Source organism: Cetorhinus maximus, chromosome 14 (genome assembly GCF_964194155.1).
Source record: "Cetorhinus maximus chromosome 14, sCetMax3.hap1.1, whole genome shotgun sequence".
NCBI lineage: Eukaryota > Metazoa > Chordata > Chondrichthyes > Lamniformes > Cetorhinidae > Cetorhinus > Cetorhinus maximus.
Window position 1 is genome coordinate 639,613 of NC_135892.1, and position 14,812 is coordinate 654,424.

The following is a 14,812-nucleotide window of genomic DNA, read 5'->3' on the forward strand; positions in this document are numbered from 1 at the left end:
CTGTTTACATCTCAAAAAATAATACAATATAAACTTGTCTATACATTATTAGCTAGCTTTCTCTCGTACTCTAATCTCATTAATCTTTTTATTATTCTTTCCTTTATATTCTTTCCAAACTTCTGACCTGCCAGCTGTCTTTGCGTAATTATATGCTTTTTCTTTAAATTTGATACTGTCTTTAACTTTTTTAGTCAACCATGGATGGTGGGCCCTCCTTTTGGAATTTTTCTCTCTCATTGGAATGTATATATTCTGTGTATTCTGAAATATCCCTTTAAATGTCTGCCACTGAACCTCTATTGACCTACCCCATAACTTCACTGGCCAGTTCACTTTAGCTAGCTCTGCTTTCATACCCTTATAATTGCCCTTATTTAAGTTTAAAATATTAGTCTTGGACGCATTCATTTGTCCCTCAAAATGAATGTAAAATTCAATCATATTATGATCGCTGCTACCTAGAGGTGTCTTCACTATGAGGTTATCAATTAATCCTATCTTGTTGCTCAATGCTAGGTCTAGTATAGCCTGCTCTCTGGTTGGTTCTAAAACGTGCTGTTCTAAAAAAACTATCCTGAAAACATTCTATGAACTCATCTACGTTAGTTTTGCCCATCTGATTTTTCCAATCTATAAGAATATTAAAATCCCCATGATTATCACTGTACCTGTCTGACACCCTCCCATTAACTCTTCTTTTACCGTGTAGTTACAACTAAGGGACTTGTCCCACAAGTGACTTCTTGCCTTTATCATTTCTCATCTCAACCCAAAATGTTTCTAAATCCTGCCTGAACTTAGGTCATCCCTCTCTAATGTCCAATACCATCATTAATTAACAGTGCAATTCTTTGCTCTGTGAGCTGTGGAAAAATTCTGAAAAAACTTGGATCCAGATCTTCTCTCAGGCTTGGTTTCCAATTCACGAACTTCTATTAACAACGAGAAGATACTTCCCCTCTGGGCTACACTGGCTCTACACTAAGGCCCAGCCTGTGTCTCTGATCTGCCACGCTTTTCCGATATTTGAAGAAACTGATCAGTTTACTGCTAATGTCTCACCACTGCTATGACCGAGAGGTTTCAATCTCCTGCTGAGCCTGTGACTGGGCACTGGCTATACTGATGTTTCATCTTCAATCCGTTCCCAGCCAGAAAATCACTTCCCATGAAAATACCTCCAGCTGTGCAACCTCCTGTTTTCTACCCTCAAAATGCTTCTGCATGGCACTTGCTATACTTGTTTCCAAATTCAGACAACAGTTTGTCATGAACACCATGCTGACTTCACCCTACAAACGTCTTGTTGACGAAGCTTTTCATCTTGCACTCATCAGGCCAAACAAAAGAATGCCAAATTTCAATGATATGGATCATGGGTCTTCCAACTTTAAATCTGGACTCAATCTACTGTTCATTTCCTGTTTACTATCAGCTTTCATTGTAACTTAATATTGTTGTAAGCCCACCTTCGTAGCTTGAGCTTTCTCTGAGCTGACTCAATGCAATCGGCTCAGGGAAAGCTCAAGTTACAAAGTTGTGCATTTCTGTTGTTGCTCCAGGTTCAAGCCCCGTCACTGTATTTATACTTTTTTAAACTTTTATTTTCTTTGTCCCTCCTGGATCCCTTGCTTTTATCATCATGTCTTCCTGAAAGTTCTCTGCCCTCCCGATTCCCCAGTTCAATTCTCCAGTATTCCTTGATGTTCCTGCTCCCTTGTCACTGTCCCAAGCTTGACTCCTTCTCAGATAAGCCTACAGCTTCCCTTTTGTGTCTTTACTAGCATCCTCAGGAGGGCTCATCAAGGCGCTGTCTCATAACGAACAGCAATCCCAACTGAACCATCGCTGAACACTTCCTTGTATCACTCTTCACCCACATCCCCCTTCTATGTCCCAGCCCTATCTGTGTCAGTATCTGCTCCAGAAAAAAAAAACATATGAGTTACTTATTACTGCATTTTCAAAATCTCAACTACCTAGCCTTTGGCCCACCATTCGTCTATATCAGCACAGAGGAATAAAGGAGTATTGAACAAAGTGAACATTGATGGTGGGGAAAACAAAGTGCTGGAAAAACTCAGCAGGTCTGGCAGCATCTGTGGAGAGAGAAACAGAGTTAACATTTCGAGTCCAATTTGGCTCTTCTTCGGAACCAAACGAAGTACCAAACAAGTGAGATTGGGCTCGAAATGTTAACTCTGTTTCTCTCTCCATTGATTCTGCCAGACCTGCTGAGTTTTTCCAGCACTTTGTTTCAGATTTCCAGCAGCCACAGTATTTTGCTTTTTTTATTTTAGATTTCCAGCATCCACAGTATTGTGCTTTTATTCTATTGATGATAAGGAGGAGTGGTAGACAAGTTCAGAGATCTGGGAAATTGTATCCTGAGAAAAGGCGAATGTGTTAAAAAAAAAATTACTAGTCAACTAGTTTCTATGCTCTGGTATGCAAAAGTGTGTTTTTTTTTAAAAAATGACATGTCCCATAATTCCTCACAATTCAGTAAATTCCAACTGTTTGTTCAAAAAATTCAACCTCCCCTAATTATCATAAGCAATATATTTAGAGCAGAGAAACCTAGCACACAATATTGTAACTTCTAATCGAAAAGCATCTGTTTACATTGCACTCTTGACAAGGTACTACCATTACTGTGTGTTCTTTAGCTCTGCTACAGAATACTCCTCAAAATTCTGGACATGGAGCAACATTTTGGAAAAAGTCAAAGAACTCAGCGACATTAAGGTCTGAATCTAACCAACCTTTCCTTCACCAATTAGCATTATGATTTCAAAACTTTTTCTTTTCATCTGCCTCGCTACAAGAGACTTTTTTCTCTTGCTTAAAATTTCTTTATGATGAAAATAGAAGTTGCAAAATACAATTTTTAAAAATCTTCAACTATTCAAGTGACTACATCATTTTGAACTTCAAGCAAAACTGTATTTTTCAGAAACTCACTTTAATGAGCACTTGTGAAACAAAAAATTATTGTAAGTGATGCTTTACCAGAATCAAAAGCAAAAAACTGCGGATGCTGGAAATCCAAAACAAAAACAAAAATACCTGGAAAAACTCAGCAGGTCTGGCAGTATCTGTGGAGAGGAACACAGTTGACGTTTCGAGTCCTCATGACCCTTCAACAGAACTAAGTAAAAATAGGAAAGGGGTGAAATATAAGCTGGTTTAAAGGGGGAGGGTGGGATAAGAAGAGCTGGATAGAGGGCCAGTGATAGGTGGAGATAACCAAAAGATGTCACAGACAAAAGGACAAAGAGGTGTTGAAGGTGGTGATATTATCTAAAGGAATGTGCTAATTAAGGGTAGAAAGCAGGACAAGCAAGGTACAGATAGCTCTAGTGGGTGTGGGGTGGGGTGAAGGAATACTAAAAAGGCTAAAAGGTAGAGATAAAACAATGGATGGAAATACATTTAAAAATAATGGAAATAGGTGGGAAAAGAAAAATCTATATAAATTATTGGAAAAAACAAAAAGGAGGGGGAAAAAACGGAAAGTGGGTGGGGATGGAGGAGAGAGTTCAAGATCTAAAATTATTGAACTCAATATTCAGTCCGGAAGGCTGTAAAGTGCCTAGTCGGAAGATGAGGTGCTGTTTGCGTTGAGTTTCCCTGGAACAATGCAGCAGGCCAAGGACGGACATGTGGGCATGAGAGCAGGGTGGAGTGTTGAAATGGCAGAACACCTTCGGTCTGTCCGCAAGCATTACCCAGACCTCCCTGTCGCTTGCCAATTCAACGCTCCACCCTGCTCTTCTCCACCGATGCTGCCAGACCTGCTGAGTTTTTCCAGGTATTTCTGTTTTTGTTTTTGTTAACCAGAATCAAAATCAACTAAAAGCAATTTTTTTATGATTTCTAATCATTTGACAGGAACTGCTTAAGACTGACCAGTCGCTTGGTAGTACAGAACTTGAATGTTGTGGAAAGAGACATGTTGCTGAAAGTTTTTGTCTTGCACTCATCAGGACAAACACAAGGATGCCAAGTTCCAAATGACAACAATTTATACTACAGGAAAAATGGGTGCTGCTTGGTTGGCAAGTTGTCTCAGATTGGATGAGGGGTAAACTATGGGTTCCCCAAGCCTCCGGGTAATTCAAAAAAGGCACAAGGCTTCAACATGTTCCTTTTGATTTGCAGAGAACAGGTCCCTGCGTATGGATGTATGTCGATTATAGCAAGCATAAATGAGCCACATAATGAACTCAACTGATTTTTCAAATTGGCTGTTTGTGTGGCTATTAGTTCACTCAGGATTGTTCAGCAAGTGCTGCCCAATCACAGAATCACATCCAACAGTAAATATTTTGTTCTGAATTTTGCAAGTAATACCAGGGGCAGGATTTTACTGTCGGCGACCGGGGGCGGGGCCCGCTCGCCAACACGTAACATGACGCGCGGTGACGTCGGACGGAACTCCCGACGTCACCGCGCCCCATTTAAATTTTCAGGAAGGCGAGGCACAGCAAAATCAGCTGCGTGCCCGCCGACCTGTCAATGTCCAATTGAGGCCATTAACAGATCAATTAAAGTAATTAGTGGACCTGCCCGCCCAACCTTAAGGTTGGCGGGCAGGCCAAGAGCCCCGGCAGCAAATAGAAAAAACATGAAACCTCATCCACCGGCGGGATGAGGTTTCATGTAGGGTTTTAAAAATTGTAATAAAGTTGTTTTGGAAATTGTGAACATGTCCCATGTAAGGGAAGTTTTTTCTATTTTTAATAATTTTGAAAGTAGAAGCGATCTCCCTGATGCAGCAGTTAGCCTCAGGGAGATGAGTGCACTCTTTCGTGTGCATGCGTGAAAGAGCGCACTCTCGAATTTAGGCATTCCCCGCCCCCCCCCTGCCCCGCCCGCACAGGGAGCGCATAGCGCTTCCCTGCGGACATCACACTGGCGGGCCTCAATTGGCCCGCCCACGTAAAATGGCGCCACGCCTCTGATCGGGGGCGCCGATTGGAAGCGTGCCTGCACGCGGCGTCCATCAACGTCCCCCCCAACGGGGGGGAAAATTCTGCCCCAGGTATTTAAGCCATACATCCTAAAGAAGGCTGACCGAATCAAACAGCAGGTTCCTTTGATTGTTTGTAATAGGCAGGACTCATTGTTCCTCGCTGCTTTCTCCATGGCAAAGCTTCGGCAAGAGTTGACTTACCAACCAGCCAGAACCTTTAGCTCCAATAGTATAAACTGTTGTGAAATTTAGCATTGTGTGTTTATTCTGATGATTGCAAGGTGAAAAGCTTTGGCAACATGTCTCTCTTTTCAGGATTATTTAAGATTGATCCTCCCTTAACTGTATTTTCACAAGTATTTAAGAAGGTAATTTTGTTTGTGTATCGTCTTACAACTGGAGTTTCATTGTCTTTCCCTCCACATTTTCTGTTTTCAACAAAGGTAGTCTTTGAATCAGAATTACTGAAACTAGATGAGTGTTCCGTCTTTTGGCCTGTAACAAACACACAAGAAAGAGGTTTATACATGTGATGTTTAAGCAAATTTTTATTCATTGTTTCCTAAGCTTAAAGTGTGTCTTGTTGATAAAGGAGTCTTTAAGTTTACTGGCTTAATACTTCAGTTCAGCATACCATGCCAGCTTTTAAAAAACCTTAAGCAGAATGCCATCATCTCACATTTAAAAGTATGTAACATTAACATATACAAATATTCAAAATAGCCAAATATTTTTAAATTTATAAAAATCTGGACATGAAGCAATCTATGTAGTGAACTACATTTGTTTTTGAAACAATGTACATTTTATTAGACCATCTTCAATTCCTCAAAATCCTATGCATGTAGGTCAAAAAGTACATTAAAAAGATGTGTCCCTTTTCAGGAATGATGAGAAACAATTGGCACCTTTGTAGGTATCCCAAATGGGCTCTGAGGAAAAATGAAACTGAGGAGTTCAAGGATTTTGTACTGGAGATCTATATTTTCATCCCTTGCAAAGGGCACACAATCCCCTGTATTTCCACAACTGATCCTGAGTTTATAAAGCTATGATGCCAGGAAACTGGTGTGAATTTTAACTCCTTTGCACAGCACACCATCCAGACCTTAGATAACTCCAAGCTCGGAGTCAGAGTGTTTTCTTCAGTCTTTAGCTAGGGACTGTATTCTTCTGATGCATTTACTGTTGATGCATCGCCTTATTGTCATTCCTCCATCCCATTACACCCTTATTATTTTTACCATCATTATTAATTTCAAGTGACACTAAATTTCCTTCAATGAAAAAATGTTACTTTCAACCCTCCCCACCACCCCGCAAGAAATCTTAAATCCTGGTGCCAGAATGTTATTGTATTAATTATTCGTAGTACCTTGCATCAAGTCAGAATGGAGTTGTTCAGCAATGTCAGAAGTGCTGATGCTATGGGTAAGTTTTTGTTCTTGATCCAATATTGAACCACACATCAATTCTTCTGCATCTGGTGTACTTTCAGGCTGTTGGAACTCTTCATCTTCTACATGCACATGGTAAAATTTGGAGTGAGTGAAAACTAATCTGTATCTTTTCCTTAAAGATGCACTTCACAAAAAAAAATTGAAATTGACAAAAAACCTTAGTTGCCCTCAAGACAAGGCAACTTCTTCCCCTCTTTTAAAACAATGGACACTCTTAAAGCCATGTCTACTCAGATTCAGTGATTATCCTGGTCAAAACCCAATCAACTTGAATCAATGGATCAAAATGCTGTTCAGGTAGTGTCACAATTCCTTACATTACAAGGAATTTGTAATCTGATAAAAATATAAGTTACATTGCATATTGTGCTCACAGAACTTGTGAAGTGGACGTCAATCTTAATATCATTTTCTTTCCCTTTCCATTTTTAATCCAAACCAAAAATTCCAACCAAACTTACATGGTATGAAAAATTAAGCACCATGCACAACTGCTCCCCTCACTGTAAACATGCTCAACCACCATGGTAATACTTTTTAATACAGTAGGAGCTGTTTGAGGTGAATGGCGTTCAAAAAATTCATGCACTGCAATTTGTCTTACCAGGAAATATAAAACTCAACAAGGAAACTTCAGCAAAGAATGGACTTACAAACAGCATCTATATTGCAAAATAAATCTCTCTGCTGCATTTAGTATTAGTGGGTATCTTTATGAAATAAGCACAACTATATCATCTCATCATTATTCCTTTGACAAAAAAAATTCACACCGCTCTGCAAGAAACAGTCTTTTTCAAAATTATTTTTACATATAATGCACACCAGGGTATTCAGCCCATTTCCCAATGCAACGCACATGTTATATAAAAAACACAACCATTTATTGTAAAGGTTATTGCATATAACATATTCCTGGATTACAGCCCATATTTCTTTTAAAATGGTGCATTTTATGCACAAACATTTCGTTCATTTTAAAGATGTTTTTGTAGCACCAAATAGAGATTTGTGGACTGAGCATTTTATGAACCACCTGGTATTTATGTCAACAGTTTTTCTAACTCGGATCAACTACGCTTAGTCTCTATGGATGGATGTCAAATGCAACAGGACCTGATTAAAAGAATGCAGATTTTCCTTTAATAAAAATTGAGCATTATTTATTTAGGACTGAATAACTTTACACCGGAAATATTATTGTGGATTTAAATTGAATAGCTGAAAAATCACTCCACAGCAAAGGATCTCCAATCGCTGTAGAACAGAAAAACAAATGAGCCACAAGCCGGTGCTGAGCCGGTGCTGATGTGCAACAACAATCCACAGACAGAAAGTCCATTTGCCTTGATGCAGGATTCCTTACAGGACAAAAATGCTCTTAAAACTAAATTATCCTTTATCTGTAGATGGTGCTTTGGCTTCAAATAATACAACACTTCAAGGATCGAGTAGTAAGCACTTCCATTGCAGCAGCAATTAAAATATGTTAGAATTTACCTCTCCTGTTAAACTGTGTTTTTAAGTTTATGAAGAAGTGTAGAGCTAAAATGGACAACTTATCAAAAGTAGCAGAAGAGTAAATTTTAACCTTGACTACATTAAGATAAATCTACAGATTTATTACTAGCTGCTTTTCCCTCTGGGAGCTGACACCAATTTATTAGCAATATGCATCTGTGGATAAATCCTGTGCATTTGCATCCCATTCTCCTTTCTTTAGTCTCTATCATAAACTATTAAAATGTCACTGATGGTATTAATCATTAAATTTGATCCAAGAGCAGTTTAATGAGAGCAGAAATATTACACATAGGTTATTGACCAATTGTGCATTATACACATTTCAGTGACTATTGTTAAAGAGACATGCTTTCATCTTGCACTCAAAAGGAAAGATGCAAGAATACCAAATCTCAAAGGGAATAACAATTTATACTGCATGAGAAGAGGGTGCTGATTGGTTGGCAAGTGGGCTCTGGTAGCGTTGCAAAGCCTCAACACGAACCCAGACATACATATCTGCAAGCCCTACAAAGGGACTGGAATAGTCATCCTTAACAAGCGTAACTATACTGACAAAATACAGGCCATTCTTAAAGACAGGTCCAAATTTCTATCCATTGGACCACCCAGCTTGCTCAAAAGCAAGTTACACAAGTTCAACAAGCGCCTTTGTAAGGGTAACAACCTGCCCAGTGGTGAATATGATAGGATGTGTCCTTATGGCTCACTGCGCCCACATATGTATGTGCTGCCCAAGACACAAAAGTGATGCCCTTTACATCCTGTCTCATCAATGACTGGTTCTGCACAACATGAATTGGCCAAATGGTTGAGCAAGTTGCTACAACCACTTCTGAGCAAGATTTATACATATACAGTGAAAGATTCCTTCACATTTGTAAACGCCATACGGGACTTGCATATCAAAGCAATGCTGTGTCCATGTGCTCATTTGACATTGCTAGCCTATTCGCCAATGTTCCACTTATCATGGTGATCTAGATCTGCCACCATTGCGTGAATCAGCATTCATTGAGCTTATGAACTTAGCAATTCGTGCAGTTGAGCTCAATTTTAACAACACCATGCATGTCCTAATGGATGGTGTTGCCATGGTCTTGGTCCAGCTCTCGCTAACATCATTGTTGGTTTCCGCAAGAAACAAGTATTTGATGGAATGACCCCTCCCTAACCTCCTACTCCTTCCATATTTCCAATACGTAAATGATATGTTTGCTATATTTGAATCTGCAGCTGCAAGAATTTCCTTGCACACCTTAATGGGTTCCATTCTGCGCTCAAAATTCACCTCTGAGATGGAGCAGTCAAATGAGAGTCCTTTCCTAGATGCGCTTGTTAAGAAATCTGCCAATGGGTTCTCTGCTACTGTGTACCACAAGCCCACCTTCACCAGTCAATATAGACATCGGGATTGGTTGTATCGGTAACTTTGTAATTAGGGTCAGAACCATTTGCTCACTGTACAAGCTTGATGCCGAAAATAGGGTGCATCAAAGCTATCCTGCAGGATATTGGCTACCCCGATCAGATCACTGTATATGGTGCAAATTTACGAATGGACCCAAGGCTGCCACATTTGTTCTGAAAAGTGCCCAGTCTACTTCAGATTATTCCAGGAAGTTTAGGTTTCTCAAAATTTGAGCAACAGGTGAAGCTAGCCATTTCATGCTACTATGCAATAGCGACACGAGTGGTATTCTCCACCAACGGGATGCTGTCATCGAGCCAAAAAAGACATTCTGCCTACCACATAAATGAGTAACGTGGTATATGAATTTTAGTGCCGGTGTGAAGTGAGGTACATAGACCATACGTCACAATGACTGGGGAATCATATGGAACAGCACACCCTTCAGCTGTTTGCAATAAGCAAAGTACTGACTATACTCAACCAGCCTGTGCTTGCAAAACTCAAAATATTGGGACCAATATTAGATGTGATTCTGTGATTAGACAACACCTACTAAACAATCCCGATTGTGCTAAGAATTATACCAACAATCAATTTAAGACTAGTCAGGTTCGCAGTGTGACTCACTTAAATGTGCTAGGGGCTACATATATTCACACACACGGCCTTGTCTTTTGCAAACAGAAAGAACATGTTGACGCATTGCGTCTTTTTCAACTAAACAAAAGCTTGGGAGACATCATTCCCTGGTTCATTACCCATGGCAATGCTTTGACCAGAGTCGAATGGCCTAATTTGAATTTAAACAAAAGCTTAGCAGTTAACTGTTCCTTGGTGCATTCTCATGGTAATGCCTTTCCCAATCAGAGTCTACTTGCCAATCAATCAGCAGCCTCTTTGCACGCAATATAAATTGTTGTTACCTTTGAGATTTGGCATTCTTGCATCTGTCCTGATGAGTGCAAAATGAAAAGCTTTGACAACGCGTCTCTTTTTTCAGCAATACTCAAGTTCCATACTACAAAGCGAACATTTCAGTGACTATTCAACTGATCAAAAACAATGTCATAAATGCCAGGTGGAAAGAAACTAAGAGCAGAGTGGAGAAATTAAAGGATAGTATGTAGAAATACAGCTTTGAGTACAGTACCTGACAGTTTCTGAGAAGAAGAGGCCAGAGTGATACCAGGTAAGAGAGAGCTCACAGTGTGAAGCAGCAGAGGCACACTTTTAGTGCTTGGCAAAGCCTCATAAAGATGTACACAGTTGCTGATAGATTGGCTTCGCTTAGCTTCCAAAGAAATAAAGCAGGCAAAGATAATTACAATAGATAAAAATATGCATATTTGAGAACACTATATATATATATATATATATTTATTTATTTATACAAAATTACAAATATTATAGATGTCATTACTTTGTGATCCTTTCCTGTTAGGTTTCAATTGCCCTACTGCTTGCATATTATTTCTAAAAAAAGATGCAGGTAAATCTGAAGTATATAGCACATTCAGGTGGCACCACAAGATCACATTCAATATCTCTTACAGGCAAGTACAGGAATTTTTCTCTTCTGGTTTAGTCCCAGGAAGATATACCTGAAAGGGTGCATTTGTAGGTTTCTACAATTGTAACAGGTATTGAAGCTTGCAAGTGGAAAGGATCCAATACAACTTGTATTTATATAGTGCAATTAACAAAAAACATCCCAAGGAGTTTTACAAGTATTATCAAACAAAAAAATTTGACAGTCACATGGGGAGAAATTAGAGCAGATGACCAAAGGCTTGGTCAAAAGGTAGATTTTAAGGAGCATCTTAACGGGAGAGGTGAACAGGCAGAGATTTAGTGGGGGGAAATCCCAGAGGTTATGACCCTAACAGCTGAAGGCACGGCTGCCAATGGTGGAGAAATTAAAATCAAGAACGCTAAAGAGGCCAGAATTGGTGGAGTTTGGAGATCTTGAGGATCTGCAAGAGATCAGAGGTAGTGGGAGGGCAAGACGATAGAGGGATTTGAAAATGGAGATTAGAATTTTAAAATAGAATTGTGCTTAATTGGGAGCTGAAGGGGGAGATACAAGTGAGCAGAACTTAGTGCACTTTACGACATAAGCAGTCGAGCTTTCAATGACTTCAAGTTTGCAGAGGGTAAAATCAGGAAGCCAGGAATGTATTGGAGTAGCCAAGTCTAGAGGTAACAAAGATATGGATAAGATTTTCAACAGCACATAAGCTGAGGCAAGGGCAGAGACAAGTGATGTAATGGCAGTGGAAATAGGCGGTCTAAGTTGTGGCATTACATTATAGGAAGCTCATGTCAAGGTCAAATAAAACACTAAGGTTGACTGTATGAGACATTGTGTTACCAAACTGATTAGCCATAAGGCTCAAACTTAATGTTAGCTGTCCAAAGACACACTAACCCTGAATTTTAAAAACAACCATAAATTTGAAACTGAGGGTCACAGCTCAACATTACACATCCAATATTTATTCTTCATTTTTTCCATTTTAATCTTCAGTCATGTTTGCTTTGTGCTATTTGTCACCAATATAACTTTATTACTTTAAAATTATAAATCTCAAGTTCTGCATGTGTAATCAAACAATAGGACAACAGTTCAAGCACCATGCAGAGTGAAATATTAGCTTTGACTGTGCCAACTATGGCGCAAGAGTAAATAATCACGGGACACTGTAAACAAGTGATATTGGAAGCTGTTACAATAATTCACAGGTGCAAAAAAAGCCTAAATTTCTTATACATAGGAAAGGAAAACCTCTGAACACTGCAACATGGTGTATATGTGGCAGCATGTGTGCAAATAAACTGGTTGTATCTGATGGCCACAATAACTTAAAACACAGTTCATACACTGACTACACCTCAAAAAACCTGGTTAACAACCAGTTATTCACTGTGAGTGGTTACTCACACTTTACAAGACATTGCAACTATACTTTGGTAAAACATTAAAAGGCAGCTGCACTTCTTAAAAAAAAGTGCTATACTGCACTAAAGACGTGAAAGGATAAAAATGTCTCAACACTTGGACAAAGCGTTTTTAGTCAGTTTATGGATAATTAACTGAAGTCAGAGGTATGCGACAGTTCTGGATTACACTGCATAAAACTTTGACAATGAAGCATCAGATATTTTAGCCTGTAATTACACTTTTGTATTTTCTTTCACCATGTTTTCACTTGTATAGACAAATAAAAGTTAAAATTGGCATTCGAACTGTGCCTGAACGCATATACAACAAAACATTACTCTGATGTTCACTGCATGGAAAATCAAATTAGGTAAGCTAATCATAAAGGAAAGCAGAGGCAGCAAATGTTCATGTTATCTGACTTCGACACAGATGCAACATTTTTAAAACGTCACTCCTTATTAAGGACTTGTCCACCTAGCAAATATATATATGCCTTTTAACAACTAATTATGTTAAATAACAGTAATAAAGATATTAAACATAAAAGGCCTCATTAGAAAGATGTTTGTAGTTGGTCATTATTTATTAAAGGGAACCCAATCTGATTTACAAATTTGGTCTTAATTGAAGAAAAAGCTAAAGAAATGCAAAAATGATCGAGTGTGAAAGCTGAAGGGGTTATGAAAAACAAACATGCTAATCACACCAATTTGTTAACCATCAATGGGGATCTTTGTTTGCCAATAGCTTTGTAGCCCTGTGTCAGCTAGCAATGGCACCTGAGAAGGCAAATATGGACCATCTGCTTGCCTTTTATCTTTAGACGCCACTCTAAAAGGAAACCAAAAAAAATAGAAATCCACTGTTTCAAGTCCTACAGTTAATAATAAAAAGATCTCTATTTATGGCCAGCGGGATTCACATTTCTCTGTACGTCTGTACAGCACACAAAGGACTTCTATGGATAATTCCTCGGAAAAGAAATAATGGCACACCACAGCAGAATGAAAGGAACCTTGTGGTCGGTCCACTCTCCTGCAATTGACATCATTTCAAAACCCACAAAACACATGCTATCCAAGTCTCTGTACAGTGTGTGCTTCCACACTAGCCCTTTCACTCAGGTTCCTTTCAGGTCTGAGATTTAGTAACAACATCCTAGTGGACACCAAGAGCCAGGCTTCTTAACAGAAATAAAATAGAGAATAGGCCAAGTGGCACTTAAACATGCGTAGTGGCACAAACTTTTCAATGTCATTATATTATGGCAACTGAGTGAATGTCTCAGAAGTTTAATAAGTAGACATTAAACTTCAACCTTCTCCCATATATGTACATATCATGCATTTATTTTATTTGATTTACTATATTTTAAATATACCATGTAATTTATGATTTGTACAGTTCAGATTTATTTACTAAACTATATAATTGTGATTATAATTTTTTTCTTTTAAATGCTAAAAGCCTATGACTGCTTCTAGTTCCTATGTTCTTGCGTTCTTCACACCATAAGTAAACGTTGCAAAATCAAATTTACACAAAACACAAATGCTTAATTCGAAAAACAGGTCAAGTAAAAACTCTCATTTAAAAAATCTTTACGCACATATACTGAAAAGGATAGTAAACACTTGTCTTTACTATAGTTTGGAAGTATTAAATGCATATTAGTAACACTGGAAATTTGATTCTCTTAAATGAATTCCCATTAAATATAATTAAAAATGGAACTCAAATTATAGTCCTTTTTAAAGCTTTCAACAATAAGCTATAAACAAACAAAAAGCAAGAATCATTTACACGTTATACTAACTTCACTTCTTGAAGTATATAGGCTTACTGTATACTGTTCTGCAAGTTAACAGTTTTTCAAATGATATTAAATTGAAACTAAGTTGAGAACTTATTGTTCCAAATTTCTGATCAAAATTTGTGAAGTGGGCCACCAATGACAAGAAAATGAATTACGCGGTCACACACAATGTACATAAAAGGTATTAACATTTATATTTAATATTAACATTTACATTGTACAATGAAGTGTTAAAGATCTGAAAGCAATTTACTGAAAAGTATGGGGAGATGGGGGAGGGTGTAAGAGAAAGGAAAAACATATGGATAATTGAAGAACTATCTTGTTAAGAGGTTATAAAGATAAAAAGGAGGAAGGAGCAAGGCAAAATGTTTCCTTAAAGGTTGTCCTAGAAGACAGGGAGTAATGACCAAAAAAGCAGCTTTTAATGGTGAGTTAGATAGGGTACAGAATAAACAGTAATCTAGAGTCAAAGAAATGAAGGCTGCAGAGTGAACACATGGCTGGAGAAAATTACAGAAATAGGATGGGGTGAAGTCTGGGAGGAAACTAAATTAATGGTAAGGATTGCTGGGCCACAGGAAGAGGATGAAGATGGGAACATAGATATGCAGGATGTTTTCTGGTAGAGGACATGGACCACAATATTCTGACTGAGCTGCAGGTTGTAGGG

At 38.5% G+C, this 14,812-nt stretch overlaps 1 protein-coding gene across 5 annotated transcripts in view; it reads right to left on the minus strand.

The window, feature by feature from the left end:
- ralgapa2 (Ral GTPase activating protein catalytic subunit alpha 2) overlaps nt 1-14,812 on the minus strand; it is a 515,740-nt gene that overhangs the window by 325,552 nt on the left and 175,376 nt on the right. For all 5 annotated transcript variants that reach the window (XM_078556382.1, XM_078556383.1, XM_078556384.1 and 2 more), the window contains exons 17-18: nt 6,357-6,500; nt 5,376-5,476 (exon numbers count right to left, since the gene is read on the minus strand). In XM_078556382.1, coding sequence (XP_078412508.1) covers nt 5,376-5,476; nt 6,357-6,500 — 245 coding nt within the window. The remainder of the gene's footprint in view (nt 1-5,375; nt 5,477-6,356; nt 6,501-14,812) is intronic.